We start from the raw sequence: 18,457 nt of genomic DNA on the forward strand, positions 1-18,457 counted from the left end.
CAGATATACTGTAATTGATATAATGGGGCGAGTTATTTATTTATTGTTTGGCCTTCCCTGTCCTCCATGGATGCAGAGTTCCAATCTTGGGTGGATCCACACCATTCAAGAAATGGGGTATCGACAGACAGGCGGATCGAGGAAAGAAATTTAAGATTGATTACGAATGATTGAGTGATTAATGGGATTCAAAGCTGAAGAAATTAGGATTAGGATTAGGATTGGAGGATGAAACGTAGAATCTGGACAAATGACAACGTGGGGATGATGTAGGAGGATTTAACTTTGGCCAAGAAAGAGCCACGGTTGGTCAAGAAACAGTCAAATATTATTATATATATGGCAGGCAAGCGCCAATAGTGCTTGCTTCGGACATACTCAAATCATTAATTTTATTTTATACTGGTGAGTGAGAGTTAGGAAGAAGTGATGTATTTTTTATGCATATAGTGATGGATATATCTTACCAATATATACCATATGGTGGTGGGGGAAATTGGGGATACAAGATTTTTTATTATTAAGCATTCGCATTTAATTGATTTTAATTCTAGTTTATTTCTCTGATATAGTTTTACAACACGTTCTCGTTTAGAATATCAATTTTTTAATTCCTAAAATCAAAAATATATTTATTTTTCTTATATTTAGTTGCAAAAAAACAGTAAAAATAAGATGTATATTATGCAATTTGCTCAAAGAGAAAAATTCATCAATTTTTTCTCTATTTTGTGGTTGATTGAATCGGCTGTACCTCGATCGCGCGCTGCAGTTGTCTGCCGCCGCCATTGGCCAAAAAAGCTCCCTCCGGTCGACACCACCAACTGCATATTTGTCAAAACCTCATTACCTTCATTCACATGGCGCCGGCGAGACTCATCTCAACCAGAACACAAGGGGAGGCCAGTTCCATCAATTGATCGTCGTCGTCGTCTTCTTCTTCGCCAACACATATATAGCAACACGTGAGCTGCGATATTCGGCGTGCCACTGCTCTTGCTCGATCCGGCCCACAGCAAATTCTTTAGCCGCAGCTTCCAAAAAGTATTCGAGAATGGCATCTGCCACACAACTGATTCATAAGAGACAGGACTCATAACAAAAACATGCATTCAGCTCTCGGGAAGAATTTCAATACCATTGCGAAGCTCGCCAGCCAAAATGACAGTTGTCTGTTGCCCGCAGAGTTGCATGAGTGTTTCTATCAAATCCGTCACAGCTCCTTCACTGTACACCACATCCGACCCTACCACTGTAATTTTTGCATCGATCCGTTACCACTGTTATATATGGCTGCACTAATTGGAAAGAGGATTCACTTACCAATGTCAGGTAGAGGATCCGTGAAATTTGAGTCGAGATCGTCGCCCCAAGTCAGCTCCTTCACTGTTGCGGATCCTCGTATGTGTCCGTAAAGATTGGTTTCGACATTCTTTTTTAGTAGCTTCAGTCTGTCCGGTAGATCAGTCAGAGTTACTTGAGCACCAAGTAGAGCAGCAATGCAGCTGAAAGGCAGATATTAAGTTACTAAATCGAATCAAATGCATTCCATGGAAAGATAGTTCATCCTAATTAAACATAAAAATTTAACTTACTCCAACAGAGATGTTAAGAGCAGACAAGATTTGACATGTGTTACGTACGAAATTTAGAATTAGGTTAAAAGCCCAAGGTAAAAAGAAGAATGGGCCTGGCAATAGAGTTGATTGAACTGACTGAAGGGCACCATGAGGAAATCAAGGAAAATAGGTTTATTACTAAGGAAAGTCCTCAGGTCGGAAGGTCTTCAGGTCGGTAGATCCTCAAGACGGAAGGACCTCAGGTCGGAAGGTCTTCAGGTCGGTAGGTCCTCAAGACGGAAAGTCATCAGGTCGGAAGGTCTTCAGGTCGGTAGGTCCTCAAGACGGAAAGTCATCAGGTCGGAAGGTCTTCAGGTTGGTAGGTCCTCAAGACGGAAAGTCATTAGGACGGAAGGACCTCAGGTCGGTAGGTCCTCAAGACGGAAGGACCTCAAGTCGGAAGGTTTTCAGGTCGGGAGGTCCTCAAGACGGAAAGACCTCAAGTCGGAAGGTTTTCAGGTCGGGAAGTCCTCAAGGCGGAAAGACCTCAAGTCGGAAGGTTTTCAAGTCGGGAAGTCCTCAAGACGGAAAGACCTCAAGTCGGAAGGTTTTTAGGTCGGGAAGTCCTCAAGGCGGAAAGACCTCAAGTCGGAAGGTTTTCAGGACGGGAGGTCCTCAAGACGGAAAGACCTCAAGTCGGAAGGTTTTCAGGTCGGGAAGTCCCCAGGGCGGAAAGACCTCAAGCCAGATGGTTCGCAAGTCGGGAGGATTGGCGGTCGGACCCATACTATTGTAGATTGGCAGTCGGGCCAAAAGAGCGGAAGGTCTGTGGTCGGCGCAAAGAGTGAAATATAGGGATAATTTTGGTCTGCTGGGGACGCGTGTCAGCATGAGAAGGGTTGGAAGACGGTTGGGAAGGAGACGTTGTAACCGTTCGGGTGACGGTTTTCGGTACGGTTTCCCAGAGAATATTTAAAGGCTTGGATAATCATTTGGCAAGGCATCTTCAATCAACTTCAACAAAGCAAAGTCAGATTTGGGGATCACCACTTTAAATTTCAGTCTTTTATTTTCCAGTTTATTTTCTGTACATTACAGTGTTTAGAGATTCCTAATCTCAGGCACTAATTAATCAAGTTTAAGGATATTTTCTATATCTTTGAATTTTACTTTATTTTTGTTGAAAAATTACATCAACAAATTGGCGACCACAGTGGGAGCAAGACAAAATTGCTCATTCCAATTCCGGCGATAATTACATACGTCTAAGATCCGGCCGTATCATCGGAAGGGTCCATATGGCAGGTTCACAACCTCAATCATCGTCGGCACCGGTGGGAGAATCCGTTCCACCACCTAATGTGCCAAATGCCGGGGAAATCCCACAACCACCAACAGATTGGTGGTCTTATGTTCAACAAATGTTGCGTGAGCAACAAACGAATATGTTGCGTGAGCAACAGAGCATGATGCAGACCATGATAGATCAAGCATTGTCTAGGGTTAGTCTTCAACCCACTCAAACTCCACCAGGAATATCACCGTCCAGACTACAGGCAAATTTCGCAGGGCCATCATTCGTGGATAGTACATTCCCAAGTGCCACTAATCCCAACCGAATGGATAGGGGAAAATCTCCTCTGACTTTTCCCAACACTGTTCCACTGGGACCAAGGGTTACCAATCCGCAGACGAACAATACAAGGGAGGACAGGCCTGAAGGATATATACATGATCCTATTCATATTCCTGTGCAGGATCCGTTCCATGTTCCTGATCATCAACGCTTTCATGTAGATCCTGATGAGCTTGCACATATATTAAGGGATCAGTATGGATTAACTCCTCAGATGGCTAACCGCCCTGCATATCAGAAACCTTTCCCAGAAAGGATCATTAATGAACACCCTCTCCCAAGGAATTTTCGACCACCCGATTTTCATGCATTCTCAGGGGAGGACGGATCTTCCACCATAGAACATGTTGGTCGGTTCACAGCACAATTAGGAGAAGTTGGCAATAACCCTTTTTATAAGTTACAGCTGTTTGGTTTATCTCTTACTAGAACAGCGTTTTCGTGGTTTGTAAGTCTGCCTCCTGGACAAATTCAGACATGGGAAGGACTGGAGATGGCATTTCACGCTAGATTCTTCAATCCTTTACCAGTTGTTTCTTTAACTGATTTACTTGAATTGAGACAGTATCCAGAAGAAACTGCTTCACAATTTATAGAAAGGGTGCGATTGATGAAGGGACGATGTCCTACGGTAATCAGTGAGAAAGAGATGACCAATTTAGTGGTCCGGAATATGCATACTCGTTTAAGAAAGGCACTCACTGCCCTGGATGTTGAGGATTTGGCAAGTCTTGCATCCAAAGCAGGACGTCTAGAGTCTTTGTTCAGAGAGGAAGATCAGCATAACAGGCGTAATAGAGGCCAACATATGGCGAGTATGGGAACGGGAACATGTGACTTTGATTTTAATCAGTCAGAAGAGATGGCAGCCGAAATCCTTTCTGGAAAACCTTATGTATGCCCTAAGTTAAAGCCAGTACTAGGATCTGAAGGAAAAGAGCAACCGACGTTTGATAGTTCAAAAGCTGATGAAATTTTTGATATCTTGCTGACTGATGGGCAGATCCGTATTCCAAAGGGGCAAAGACTTGCCACTAAAGAAGAAATCAAAGGGAGACCATATTGTAAGTGGCATAATTCTTTCACGCATACTACAAGTCAGTGTACTCATTTCAGGAAGGAAATTCAAAAGGCCATCAAGACGGGTCGGCTCAAATACATCACTCTAGGTGTAGATCAGCAACCATTTCCGAAAGTAACAACTGCAATGGTTGACATCCAACTAAGTTCGGAAACAAGGAAAAGTTCGGCCAATGATGGACAAACAGGGGAACGAACTCAGGCAAGCCCCGGAACAAAGAAAGGAAATCAGCCAAAAAGCAGCCGACCTGAAGAACGACTCAAAGTTTGTGAGAAACCAGTCGCTGAAAAATGGGACCATCCAGACGGTTCTTTTAATGTGGAGGTGAAAGAAAGGGCGTTAGTGCGTGACCACCCGACCAGAAAAACAGGGTCAGTCGGGAACAATTGGGCTCGAAATAAAAAGCCTTTGCCAGTTGATATAGATCCTCGTTTCCCAGGTATGAATCGTACACAGATTCGCAATGCCAAACGCAGGTATGCTGCAAAGTATGGGAAACGGGTTCCTTCAGCAAAACAACTAACCGACGAACAAAAAGCAGCCGACCACTTGGCAGGAGATCGGTCCGTTAGAGTCTCCACAGAACAACCGACCAACGAGCAGGGAGCAGCCATTCAGTCTCCAATTGGTCGGTCCAGTCGGGTCTGGTCAGGAAAGCAACCGAATGACGAATCAGGCGCTTCCGACCATACCAAAAGAAGTTCGTCGGGACAAGGGAAAGGTAAAGGAATGGCAGATGAAATAATTAAAGGTTTTAGATGCCAACATTGTGAACGGATCAACATCAATCCATCTCTTGAAGATTTCCGTATAGAATCTTTGACGCTTCAACCTCAGAACAAGACGAAGGAAGAAGTTCTAACTACAGAGGAAAGTTCAAGATCTGTTATTTCTCGTCTGGGACCACGCATCCCTTGTCGGATGACAGAGATTAATCAGATGAGAGATGAACCGATATGGGCGAGTCTGGTAGATGATACTATGGACGAACCGTTATGGGCATTCTTGGCAGATGATGAATTAGAGGAAACAGAGTGGGCAAAGACTTCAGATTCTGAGCCTCAGCCGGAGCCACCTTCGATTGTGTTTCCTCCTATTCCAGAGGGTGCGATCTCCCATTTGAAGCCTCTGTATGTTAATGCTCACATTTGTGGGAAACCAATCACAAAGGTTTTCGTGGATAATGGAGCAGTCTTTAATGTTATGCCATTGAAGACTCTCAAGAAGCTAGGGAAAGGAATTCATGATCTGTCTCCTGTGGAATTCGAAATGACAAGTTTTACAGGGCAGCCGACTAAGCCTGAAGGGATGATGGTTGCCACCATTGAAGTCGGACCAAAGAAGATTTCCACTGTTTTCTTTATTGTGGACGCAGATACTACATACTCTCTCTTGCTGGGAAGAGACTGGATTCATGCCTCTCAATGTGTGCCTTCAACCCTGCACCAACAATTAATGTTCTGGGAAGGAAATCAGGTCTTCAAAATGGAAGCGAATGACAACCCATTCGATGTCTCAGAACAAGTTGAAGAGTCAGTGTTTTATTCTAGTCATTTGGCTCCGATGTCTCAGTTGTATATGGCCAGGGAGTACCCATACAAGGGTTATAAAGTTACTGGCCAGAACTCGATGTTCTATTAAAAGAACACCTTTATTGTATGGCTCATGATAAAGCCACACCCATTCCCATATAATTTGTTTACAATGGATGATACAAGTTTAGAAGTATGTAGTTCTCTTATAAATAAGTTCTATTTAAAGCAGTTATTACATAAAGCAGAAAATAGTAAAGAAATTCTGGATGTTCACCTTCAAGAAGATGAACAATTTCGTTGGCCCGACTTATTAGAAAAAACAGAACCAACAGCTTCATCACAAGACCCATTATTGGAGTTTAATTTAGGAACCGAATTGGTTCCAAAAGTGATCAGGTTAAGTGGTTATTTGTCTAAAGAGCAACAAACAATGATGCTCGAAGTTATTAGAAACAACATTGATTGTTTAGCATGGGATTATTCAGAGATGCCTGGTTTGACAAGAAGTCTAATATAGCATCGATTGCCTATCAAAGAAGGTTGGAAACCTTACAAACAACCTCCAAGGCGAATGAGCCCGGATTTAATGCCTCAAATTAAGGAAGAAATCCAAAAACTTCTCAAAGTGGGTTTTATTCAGCCTTGTCGTTATGCGGAGTGGCTGGCTAATATTGTACCAGTGGTCAAGAAAAATGGTAAGATTAGGATATGCATCGACTTCAGGGATTTGAATCTAGCTACCCCTAAGGATGAATATGTGATGCCTATGGCCGACATGTTGATAGATGCAGCAGCAGGGCATAAAATCCTTAGTCTGATGGATGGTTATGCAGGTTATAACCAAATATTCTTGGCAGAAGAAGACATTCCTAAGACAGCATTCAGGTGCCCAGGGGCTTTAGGTATTTATGAATGGACAGTCATGCCATTCGGGTTAAAGAATGCAGGGGCAACTTACCAAAGAGCCATGAATTCAATCTTTCATGATTTAATTGGCAGATCTATGGAAGTGTATATTGATGATGTTATTGTTAAATCTGCCAGTTTTGATGAACATTTGAGAGATCTTGAAGAGGCATTTGAAAGAATGAAGAAGTACAATTTGAAGATGAATCCAACCAAATGTGCTTTTGGAATATCAGCTGGGAGCTTTTTAGGATTTTTAGTTCATGAGAGAGGAATTGAAATCGATGCCAACAAGGCTAAAGCCATTCTTGATAGTCGGCCACCCAAGACGGTTAAAGAAATCCAAAGTCTGTTGGGGAAGGTGAATTATTTGAGGCGTTTCATTTCTAATGCTGCTGGCAAGGTCAAACCCATTACTAAATTGTTGAAAGCTGGAAAAAATGCCTTTGAATGGGGTCCCGACCAACAGACAGCTTTAGATGCTATCAAGCAGGCATTGGTTCACCCTCCAGTCTTGATGCCTCCTAAACAAGGTCGGCCACTCAAACTTTATTTGGCAAATACATATGAAGTGGTTAGCTGTTTATTGGCACAGGATGGTGACGACGGGAAGGAAAGGGCAATCTACTATCTCAGTAAAACCCTTACAGGACCAGAACTGAATTACACTATGCCAGAGAAAATGTGTTATTCGTTGGTCTTTGCTTGTACTAAACTCGAGCATTACTTGCTGCCCAGAAGAGTTGAGGTCATATCAAAGGTGGATCTCATCAAATTGATTTTACAGAGACCTACTATGAAGGGCAGACTCATGAAGTGGGCCATCAAATTGGCTCCTTTTGATCTTCAACATTCCCCTCTGAGGGCAATCAAGGGACAAGCAGTAGCCGACTTCTTAGCAGAATTTCCACAAGTCGGGTATTCTCTTTGTGATAGCGTCCGACCATTTGGTCGTTCATCATATTTGAATAATCTACAGGTCGGATGTGTGCCTTATATAAGTACCAGAACATGGCTGATGTTCTTTGATGGTTCTACCTCTGGAAACAAATCAGGGGCAGGGGTCTTTTTGCAAGGACCTGATGGTCAAAAGATCAACTTACAATTACGATTGGAAGCCATGACCCATAATTCGGCAGAATATGAGGCTTTAATTTTGGGTCTGGAGGCTTTAATAGCCAGGAAGGTCCAGTCTGTAATCATAAGAGGGGATTCTCAACTAGTAATCAACCAGGTAAACAATCAATATGTTTGCAATTACCCTCATCTTCGCAGATACAGGGACATTGTGGGTCGGTTACTGACGAAAATCTCAGAAGTAATAATTGAGTTCATTCCGAGGAAAGAAAACCAACGTGCCGATGAGTTGGCTCAAAGGGCCTGTAAAGGAATTCTGGAGGATATGTGGTCGGAGGTCAAGTCGGGCATAGAAGAAAAGACAGACCCAATATGTGACCGAATGGTCGGGCAAGAGACGGTCGGTCAGGAGCCCGACTGCGAAGTTACGGTCGGGCAAGAGGCTATTGGACAGGAGCCCGACTGCGAAGTTACGGTCGGGCAAGAGGCTATTGGACAGGAGCCCGACAGTGAAGTTATGGTCGGGCAGGAGATTGTCGGACAGGAGCCCGACTGCGAGGCTGTCGGGCAGGAGACGGTCGGTCAGGAGCCCGACTGCAAAGTTATTGTCGGACAGGAATCCGATGGCGAAACAGTGCCCGATTGGAGAACAGAGCTTATCCTGTATTTACAGAATCCAGGTGCGAGTGTTTCAATTGCGACACGATTGAAGGCTTTACGTTTTCAATTGATAAATGGAATTTTGTACAAGAGATCATTTGAAGGTTTACTTTTGAAATGCTTGGGATCTAAAGAAGCTCTAGAGGTGATGACAGAAGTACATGGTGGGATATGTGGAGCTCATCGGGCAGGTCTGAATATGAGATGGGCCATTCATCGTTTGGGGTTTTTCTGGCCAAAGATTTTTGAAGATTGCATACAATTTGCTAAGGGCTGCCAGGAATGTCAAAGACATGGAAACTTAAACCATTTGTCAGTAACCGAATTGCAATTTTTGGCAAAACCATGGCCTTTTAAATCATGGGCTATGGATATTATTGGTAAAATACATCCTGCTTCATCGAAACATCATTGTTTCATTTTGGTCGCGACTGACTACTTTACCAAATGGGTAGAAGCAGTTGCTTTGAAAAATGTGGATCAGAAAGAAGTGATAGACTTCGTTTTGAACCAAATTATTTACAGATATGGTATTCCTCAGTCTATAACAACCGACCAAGGCTTGGTCTTCACAGGGGAAAAGTTCTCTAGTTTCTTGGCAGAATTCGGTGTTCGTTTACATCATTCGTCACCTTATTATCCCCAAGCCAATGGACAAGCAGAAGCAGCAAATAAGATTATTATTGGGATTATAAAGAAGATGGTTGAAGGGAATCCAAGAAAGTGGCATTTGTTATTGTCTCAGGCTTTGTGGGCACATAGGAATACCAGAAATACGGCCACAGGGTTCTCACCTTACCAACTCACGTTTGGCCAAGATGCTGTTTTACCAGCCGAAATCCGAGTATCATCTGGCCGAACAGAATTTACTGATAGTGATCTTACAGAGGAATACCAACAACTTATGTTGCAGCAGTTAGAAGATTTGGATGTTAACCGTCTCCATGCAATAGATCGAAGTGTGAAACAGAGTGAAATCAGAGCAAGGAGTTACGGAAAGAAAGTTCTTCACAGGACATTCCAAAAAGGAGACCTAGTCTGGAAGACCATTCTTCCTACATATAAGAAAACTGATCAATTAGGAAAGTGGTCACCGAATTGGGAAGGACCATACATTGTTCAAAAAGATATTGGAAATGGCGCGTTCATTATTGTAAATCATGAAGGTAGAAGAGTACATGATTGTATTAATGCTAAATATCTGAAGAGGTATTATCCTGCCTTTTCAGATAACAAAACTGCCTGAAACAAAATATTATTCAGAACCCATTTGTAGGGTTCGAACCTATTTAAAGGTTCATTTCAGTTAGTCATCATGTATTGGTGAGAAATTTTCTGCCTCTGAATCAAACTTTTCATCCCAGTGAGTGGATATTAGCTCTGGTTCTTCTTCAATAAGATCTTCCAAATCTGGTCGGTACCTTTCCCATTGGCTTTGCATTTCGTCTAAGTCTTGATGGGTACGTGCTTGCATGTCTGTTATGGCTTGATGTTCACGATCAACAATGGTCCGTAATCTTGAGAAGACTTTTCGTTGATTGGAAAAGATGTTATCCCAACCAAGATCTGGAAGTATAGTTGCTGCGTGATTTTCTATCATTTCCATGTGGTGATGGAGATCAGGAATGCGGCTAAGGATGTCACGAAGAGGTTCATACCCCTCAATGACTTTTTCCATCAGGCGGATGACGCGATGAATGGTTCTTCTTCCTCGTTGGGAGAATCGGAATTTGAAGTCTAGTTGCTTGAGTATATGTAACAAGTCTTCTGCATGGCCTCCAATAGGGTGATTACCCACAAAGAAGGGTTGAAGAACACCCTGCCAGTTGTTTGATGGAACATAAGGTTGGTCATTCGCCATGTTTATTAACACTTCAAGTGTTGTGATTTTCAAAATATGCCTTGGAATGTGTTTCTTAAAATGTGAGAAACGATGTTCTTTTAAAGAAGGAGTTTGTTTTTATTCCTACAAAATTGGAAATTGAAAGGTGATCCTTGTTTTGAGAGAAGAAAGAAAAAATGGATTACTAAGTCAAGTATTGTTACAAAGGGGAAGCTATTACAACAATGCCCCTAGGGCGGTTTTTATATGGGTCCATTTGATTTCATCCCTGGATAGCCTTCTGGTATTGGCAGCCGTTTGATATCTTATGATGAATTGGGATCGGGCTTGGGTTTTTAGCTCTTGATCCAATTCAGCCTCATTTTTGGTATATTTCTCAAGCAGACGCTGTTCATTGGTAATTTGCTTATCCAGGGTAGACTGTTCCTTCTTTAGCTCCCGCAATTCTGCCTCCTTTTTCTGAATAGCTTCATCAACTTGAGCTTTCGTGCTAAGGAGACCACCCAGCCTTCCAGTAGTCTGCTGAAGAGATTCTCGGGTCTTAGCCAAAGAATTCTCCAGCGTTGTTTGATCGAAGTCGGGCTGGGGGGTTTCGGCTGACAGGAGTCCAATGACTAACACTTCAGTCTTGAGCTCTGTAAGTCTTTCCATCAGCCGATGCAGAATGGGGACGGCTGGCGATTCCGTTGGAGTGTAAAAAAGAAGGCCACCAACCGTCTGAATGAGTCTGTCCAATAAGTCAGATCCTAATTCTGACAGGGGATGGTTAATGGCCTCAGTGAATATGGTTCGGGCTTCCGCCGGAACCGGAACAGTCGATAGGACAGCTAAGTCCGAAGGCCCCTGCAAGTCCTACAATGTCAATAAATATTCCAAGGGAGGTGCAAATTTATTCAGATATGTGTTACCTCTGGGCGGACTGCTGTCAGTGAGGGGGGCAGCAATGAGGTCGGTCGAGTAGGGCAGACAGCTGGTATAATAGCAGCCGACTCGTCGGCTGCTGCGAATGGTCGTTGAGGTGCCGACCTGGGTCCCTATGGAAAGTAGTATATAAAACAGTTAGTGTTTTCTGACAGAAACGTTGTAGCATGGATTGGTTTTGATCTTACCAAATTCACAGAAGTCTCCGAATCGGACGAAGACACTTCTTCCATTTCTGGAGGTTGGGCTGCCACAGGTGGTTCTTCTGCCTGCCACTCAATTGCTGGAGGTAACGCTGCTGCTGGCTGGGCGGCTGCAGGTTGGGCGGCTGCATCTAGAGCCATTGCAGCCGGGATCTCTGGAGCACCTGAGATAGCCGCAGCAGGGACACCTTCGATTTCGGGATCAGCAGCATCAAGGATGTCGTCTTGAGGGTCAGTTTCGGCGAGGGCGGCTGGTTGTTCCTGCGGAATGGATGAGTCTGATGCCATGTATGGCGGTCGACCCATCTGGGAAGTAGTCCCCTCGCTGTCAGAAGAGACCCTTGCTGCTGATCCGATGGGTGAAGGTGTCTGTGAAAAATCATGGAAATGTTGGTGATTGAATATATCAAGGTTGGTCATTAAAATCCTAAGTATTGCTGATAAGAGGACTTACTGGTGCTATAGGCAGTTCTTGTAAAGATTGCCTCCTGGTCGGGTGCCTGGCCCGACCACTCCTCGGTACGGGAGGAAGAGTTTGCCTCCTCGTCGGGTCCTCCGTCCGACTGCTCATTGGCAAAGTAAGAAGTGGAGTAGGAGTTTGGAGAGGAACTGCCTCAGTCGGGACCAAAGGTTGGTCGGCTGGGGTTGGCGTCGGTTGTGTGGTCGGGGCTGCCAAGGTCGGTTCTGGTGAATGATATGTGAAATCAATGTTAAGATATCGTGAATTGGTTCACGGTTTAAGAAAAATTACCTATTCGGGGTCGGATCCTTGCTGATGTTTTCGTAGTTCCAAGGTCCGCTGGTGCTTGCTGATCGGCCCCAGAGGTCGGGGGTGTTGGCAGCCGGGACGCTTTCCTTTTTCGCGTTGGAACAACAGACCCGGTTCCCGGGGCGGCTGTTTGTTGTTGTGTGCTAGTATGTCTAGCCGCCCCTAGAACCAATCCTTGGGGTGGAAGGAGTATGTTCAGCAACCGACCCTCATCAGGGGAAATCAGGGGCCATACAACCGACCACCATTCATTGAAAGTATCTACAGTCTCAGGGTTGGAGCGGAAAGGAATATAAGAATTGGAAGTTATATACGTGGTGAGCTGGGAGATATAAGAAGGGATTGAATTCGGTAGGACTCGTCGGTCAGGGCTTTGAAAAATTATATGCGGACACGCGACGGGTCCAGGGATACCCTGGCAACAGCCGAACTGGCGCGCCATGAATTGAGGTTCATAATTAAAAGTGTAAAAGGTTTTCTGCCCCTTTTTATCAAGTTTTTTGCTACTAAAGAGGGACCTGGGTTTGAGGGCAACGTCCCAGGCAAAAGGATAAGTGGAATGAGGACAAGGCTCAGGAGTCGGAAGCGGATTTGGTACTGGAAAAGGCCAAAAATGGTCGGGAGCATAGCCCGCATACTTTTTATACATAGAAAATCGAGAGTTACTGCGGGTATCTGTTAAAACTGCGATTATTATTGGATCGGAAGATTGGAGGTTATTGCGTCCTGAGCAGAGTCGGTTAAGGGCTAATCCCAAATGTTTTTCAGCTGTTGGCATAGTGGGCGGAGATCCTAAGTTAAACGCGTTGGGGAAGTAGAGCCGGAACCAAAGTTCTAAAAACCAAAAAGGACCCGACGCGGCAGTGTCTAATTTCCTATTATCATTATCTGTTAAACGAAGGCTAACTCTAGTGAGTCCTTCAAACAGATTGGCTAAAAACAGGGTGCCAAGAGAGAAAAAACGACCTGACGCGATATGAATGGCTAGGTCGAGATGAGAAGGAAGAACACATTTGGAAGGGGAAACAATGACGTACCTACAAAGCCAAAAAAGGATAAAGGCAGTATGCTCCCGGTCGGTTACAGGGGTCCCTGGAGTCCCTTGCTGGTCGGTTGCGAACTTTGTCCAACCCCATTCCTTCACACCTTGTAAAGACCACCCTGGATGGTCTTCTGATGGCTCCTGCCCATCTAGGGCTCCCATTACAGGGTCTTCACCCACGACTGGGAGATGCGCGATCATTGCAACGTCCATAAGAGTTGGGCCAAAGGGGCCTGATGGGAAGAGGAAAGTCCCATTTTCCGCATTCCAGAAGGCAGACATGGCCAACAACACCTTCTCATGCAGGTTGATAGGCATAGTGGACAGTAGTATTGCTTGGTCGATCTTTTGGGAACGCCATTGGGTTTGGAAGTGTTCTGCTACCCGTCGATACCAAGCGCAGTAAGGATCTTTTGGGTCCGTAAGATGGGTTTTGATGCTGTCTCGAATGCGAAGTGCTTGGTAGTTAGGGTTGTTGATAGCCAAGAGATTTCGGGATTCCAAGACTTCCCTCATCCGATTAGAATCTTCAGGAGTAGTGCAATATGGACGGATCGTCGGAGTCAGTACTTTCGAGGCTGAAAATGGGCCCTCCGGGAGGGTTCCGTCGAAGGGAAGGGCAGGAATGTATTGATTCGCCATGGTTAGAGTGTTTTGGGATTGTGATTCAGAAAAGCTTGTATTGCGGAGAAGGAAGTTACTCAGGAGAGTTGCAGTAACTGGTGCAGTTGCTAAGGGAGTTTTTCAAGAGGGTGGTGATTTATGAACTTCCAAACATTGATTGTTAAATGGCGTTTGAAAGTCCCTTGGCGGCGGGCAAGTTGTTACGTACGAAATTTAGAATTAGGTTAAAAGCCCAAGGTAAAAAGAAGAATGGGCCTGGCAATAGAGTTGATTGAACTGACTGAAGGGCACCATGAGGAAATCAAGGAAAATAGGTTTATTACTAAGGAAAGTCCTCAGGTCGGAAGGTCTTCAGGTCGGTAGATCCTCAAGACGGAAGGACCTCAGGTCGGAAGGTCTTCAGGTCGGTAGGTCCTCAAGACGGAAAGTCATCAGGTCGGAAGGTCTTCAGGTCGGTAGGTCCTCAAGACGGAAAGTCATCAGGTCGGAAGGTCTTCAGGTTGGTAGGTCCTCAAGACGGAAAGTCATTAGGACGGAAGGACCTCAGGTCGGTAGGTCCTCAAGACGGAAGGACCTCAAGTCGGAAGGTTTTCAGGTCGGGAGGTCCTCAAGACGGAAAGACCTCAAGTCGGAAGGTTTTCAGGTCGGGAGGTCCTCAAGGCGGAAAGACCTCAAGTCGGAAGGTTTTCAGGTCGGGAAGTCCTCAAGGCGGAAAGACCTCAAGTCGGAAGGTTTTCAAGTCGGGAAGTCCTCAAGACGGAAAGACCTCAAGTCGGAAGGTTTTTAGGTCGGGAAGTCCTCAAGGCGGAAAGACCTCAAGTCGGAAGGTTTTCAGGATGGGAGGTCCTCAAGACGGAAAGACCTCAAGTCGGAAGGTTTTCAGGTCGGGAAGTCCCCAGGGCGGAAAGACCTCAAGCCAGATGGTTCGCAAGTCGGGAGGATTGGCGGTCGGACCCATACTATTGTAGATTGGCAGTCGGGCCAAAAGAGCGGAAGGTCTGTGGTCGGCGCAAAGAGTGAAATATAGGGATAATTTTGGTCTGCTGGGGACGCGTGTCAGCATGAGAAGGGTTGGAAGACGGTTGGGAAGGAGACGTTGTAACCGTTCGGGTGACGGTTTTCGGTACGGTTTCCCAGAGAATATTTAAAGGCTTGGATAATCATTTGGCAAGGCATCTTCAATCAACTTCAACAAAGCAAAGTCAGATTTGGGGATCACCACTTTAAATTTCAGTCTTTTATTTTCCAGTTTATTTTCTGTACATTACAGTGTTTAGAGATTCCTAATCTCAGGCACTAATTAATCAAGTTTAAGGATATTTTCTATATCTTTGAATTTTACTTTATTTTTGTTGAAAAATTACATCAACAACATGATTTATGATTTCGCGGAGCAGAATACAATATTTGGAATTTATGCAAATCAGATTATCCAAAACAGAGAAAGAAAGATGCTTTCAATGAAAATAAAATTAGCCATGTCGTGTATACCTATTCCTTTGGGAAATTTATATCTTAGAAATATAAAACACAATAGATGCAGTGATGGAAAATGATTAGAAAATCAAATAAATTGAAGTTACCCAACAAGCCCACAGCCAGACCCCAACTCAATGACATTCTTTCCTTGGAGGATGAGTGTTCCAGATTCCACCGAATGCTCTAGAAACTTCCCCAGGATGATGCCACTATCCCACATCACTGCACCAGTCACACCAGGAGTGCCCTGCAAATGATAATAGAGCCATCATTAAATCACGAAAGCTATAAATCAAGAACCGCGAGGGGGGTAGAAATTCCTGCCTATATGTCATAGAAAAGTAGAAAGCGCGGGCTGAAACATTCGGCATATACTACTATCCACTTTAATATGAAACCGAAGCAAGAAACATCCTATTCCATTTGCACAAATCTAAAATTCTTTGATTTAACTAAGTTTGAAGTGGATTGTTGATCGAATATGCAGATAAATTCTAAGTTAAGATGAGAGTACAGGAAACACACGAACATCGGTGGAACCAACACTGATAACACTTCACAACCCATGTACAAATCCTCATAACATCTATAATTTTTTTTTTTCTTTTTAGATAAAAGAAATAAAAATTTAATACAAGTCCAAAATCTCAATTAAGGGATGGAAGCAAAATTATTGGAGATTATTGATACTCATTAGTTGAGATCATGTGAAACATACATAGGTGGTATCTATTGCCTCGATTTCTCTACCACCAATAAATACAACAATCACAAAAGAAATATGTATGTCTGTATCAAGCCTAAGATTCTCAAACCAAGCCAGATTTTCACTTAAACCAGATTAAATCATTTTCTCTGCCCCTAAACATTTTTTGTTACACCTTGGCTTTCAGAGACAGAAATTCCATACCAGTCAATAACCTGCCACAAGCATAAATGCAACACCTAGCCAACAAATTTATCAATCAAAACTCTTATAGAAAGCATCAACATGCCATCAAATCCACAATTCCATTTTGAATACCGGATATACACAAGATGGATTAGCCAACTAGGACCTTCTCTGCTCAATGCAACTCCTTCCAGCACCTTAGGTAAAGAAATTCCAAGGCTAAGAAGAAACATTCAAATTCAATGCAAGAACACAGGATCGGTAAGGGTCTTTGGCTTCAAAATTTAATCGAATCATTGTTTGCTAATAATAATGCTTTCGGTTCATACTTCTGGCCAACATTGAAAACAAAATCAAAAGTAACAGTTGAGATGTTTCCAAATAACAATTAATTGTAGGGATTTGGAGAACAGATCATTCTTGGATATGGACTTCTTTACACCATATCTAATTAAACTCCATAACCAAAAAAGCTCTAAAAATAAAACCTAGCAGCAGCACAATTCAAGAGGCACAAACATACAATTAACAATTGAAGGAAGGAAGGAGGGGTCGAACCAGAGAGGAAGGAGACTGAAGAATGGAGAGAGAGCGGCCGCAAGCATCAATGTGGATCTGAAGAGCCGATTGAGCGACGAATGCGTTGTGCTTGGAGAATATGGGCTGGTGGATTCCCCAAAGAAGCATAATCTCCTCTTCACAGTCAATCACTAGTCCTACTTTGCCTCGGTACGAACCAAGGCCGTCCACCACGTTTCCCGCTGCGCTGTGCTCCTCCTCCTCCTCATCCGCCGGCCACCGTTGCCCCGTCTCCCTCCCTGTATAATCCATCTGATCTCGCTCTCGTTGTGCTATAACAGCTATTCCATTGGTTATATGTGTATGTTTGAGTGTTCGTTCCCCCACAACTCTTTCACCTAAACTCAAGGCTTTATATGTAGATAAGAGATATAGAAATATATATATATATATATATATATTAATCCAATTTTTTAATATTTGAATTTTATGCAATACAAATATATACCACATGTGTCAAAATTAAATTTGATTATGAAAAAATTTTGCATTTGGATATTTCGAATTTGCAAAAGATTTAATCAATTTACCAAAAAAAAAATTGTGATGCGTTCGAATCGAATTTCATGTTGATCTTATACCACAAAATATAAAAATAAAATAGTGTTTCGTATTTCAAATGACTTAAAATTATATATTATTATTTTATTTTATAATATTTATATTATTTTAAATATAAAATACTATAAAAAATAAAAATAAATTTTTTTAGGTCAATTTATCTTTTTAAGTTTTCATGTCTGTTTTTGTCCGATTTATTCGAATTTTGGGTAATTTGAAATTAAATCAGATCAATTTGAACTCGACTTAGGTTCAGATCGAATTCGAATGGACAATTTATATTACCCATAGCACAACCTAATACGACCCTAAGTATAGCATAATGGTATGGAGTGAACTATTTGAAAAAAGTATGGAGTATACAACTTTGAAACTAAAAATAGAAAATAAATTTTATTTATAATTTCATTGTTAAATTACAATAGATTCTTTTTTACTTAAATAAAAGATAAAATTATATAAAATTCATTCGTAATTTTACAAAATTCCACAATTTTTCATATTTTCAAAATTATAGCCATTCTTATTTAACAAAATTTTTTATATTTCCAAAATTATGACCTATTTCGCATAAATGCGTTCAAAATCTATTGATATATTTTTCTTCATATTTAATTTTAAAATTAAATTAATTGATATGAATATATATTTATAAAAATAAATTAAATAAAATATAAGATAGAGGCAAAATAGTATAAAAAGTAATATAAAAATACTGTAATATCCGAATAGTAATATGAGTCGGAAAGAATTTAATACTCGATCGATGTTGAATAAGAAATTAAATAGATTTAATATTCGAAAATCCTATTAAAAAAACTATAGAGTTAAATATTTTGCTAGTAACATGAGAGTGGGTGAACCCTGAAAGTCTCCGGACTCAGTGTTGACCTGGGTCAATCTGCAATCCCGACACGCTCGGCTTTGTGTGGCTTGCGGACCAGGTGTCCCAAGTACTTTTATAAATATCTTTATTGCAGGTGCCTTAGGATTATATCAAAATGCTTTTTGCACAACAAATACAATAAATCAATGAATCCTGCCTTCCAACATTTCATAGTGTCATTATTTCAAAAAAGGCCCCTTGATG

General features: G+C 42.5%; 2 protein-coding genes across 4 annotated transcripts; both read right to left on the reverse strand.

The window, feature by feature from the left end:
* Positions 1-536: 536 nt before the first annotated feature.
* LOC127252845 (uncharacterized) lies at positions 537-17,149 on the reverse strand. The gene is made up of 5 exons (XM_051277180.1): positions 16,786-17,149; positions 15,440-15,582; positions 1,324-1,505; positions 1,139-1,252; positions 537-1,061 (listed from the first exon to the last, which is right to left on the reverse strand). Exons 1-5 carry the CDS (start codon positions 17,056-17,058, stop codon positions 913-915), a joined length of 861 nt encoding a protein of 286 aa, XP_051133137.1. The 5' UTR covers positions 17,059-17,149; the 3' UTR covers positions 537-912.
* On the reverse strand, positions 10,436-15,433 carry LOC127252843 (uncharacterized). Of its 3 annotated transcripts, XM_051277177.1 has the most exons (6): positions 14,527-15,433; positions 12,173-14,478; positions 11,876-12,105; positions 11,407-11,790; positions 11,206-11,331; positions 10,436-11,140 (listed from the first exon to the last, which is right to left on the reverse strand). In XM_051277177.1, the coding sequence occupies exons 2-6, from the start codon at positions 13,872-13,874 to the stop codon at positions 10,514-10,516; spliced, it is 3,069 nt and encodes a 1,022-aa protein (XP_051133134.1). In that variant the 5' UTR covers positions 13,875-14,478; positions 14,527-15,433; the 3' UTR covers positions 10,436-10,513. The 3 variants fall into 3 exon arrangements, with proteins under 3 accessions (XP_051133134.1, XP_051133133.1, XP_051133135.1); XM_051277176.1 differs by having other exon boundaries at positions 12,173-15,433; XM_051277178.1 differs by having other exon boundaries at positions 10,437-11,140; positions 11,876-12,090; positions 12,173-15,433.
* Positions 17,150-18,457: the final 1,308 nt, after the last annotated feature.

Source organism: Andrographis paniculata, unplaced genomic scaffold, assembly GCF_009805555.1.
Source record: "Andrographis paniculata isolate CXL003 unplaced genomic scaffold, ASM980555v1 Contig49END, whole genome shotgun sequence".
NCBI classification, from domain to species: Eukaryota; Viridiplantae; Streptophyta; class Magnoliopsida; order Lamiales; family Acanthaceae; genus Andrographis; species Andrographis paniculata.

Excerpts from the sequence above, each read along its gene's own strand:
- LOC127252845 (XM_051277180.1), bottom strand. The coding sequence starts at position 17,058 with ATGGATTATACAGGGAGGGAGACGGGGCAACGGTGGCCGGCGGATGAG. Across the intron at positions 1,506-15,439 it reads TCTGGCTGTGGGCTTGTTGG|CTGCATTGCTGCTCTACTTG; the intron begins GTAACTTCAATT and ends TCTGCCTTTCAG. Across the intron at positions 1,062-1,138 it reads GGCTGGCGAGCTTCGCAATG|ATGCCATTCTCGAATACTTT; the intron begins GTATTGAAATTC and ends GTTGTGTGGCAG.
- LOC127252843 (XM_051277177.1), bottom strand. The coding sequence starts at position 13,874 with ATGGCGAATCAATACATTCCTGCCCTTCCCTTCGACGGAACCCTCCCG. Across the intron at positions 11,791-11,875 it reads AAGAACTGCCTATAGCACCA|ACACCTTCACCCATCGGATC; the intron begins GTAAGTCCTCTT and ends GATTTTTCACAG. Across the intron at positions 11,332-11,406 it reads CGGAGACTTCTGTGAATTTG|GGACCCAGGTCGGCACCTCA; the intron begins GTAAGATCAAAA and ends TACTTTCCATAG.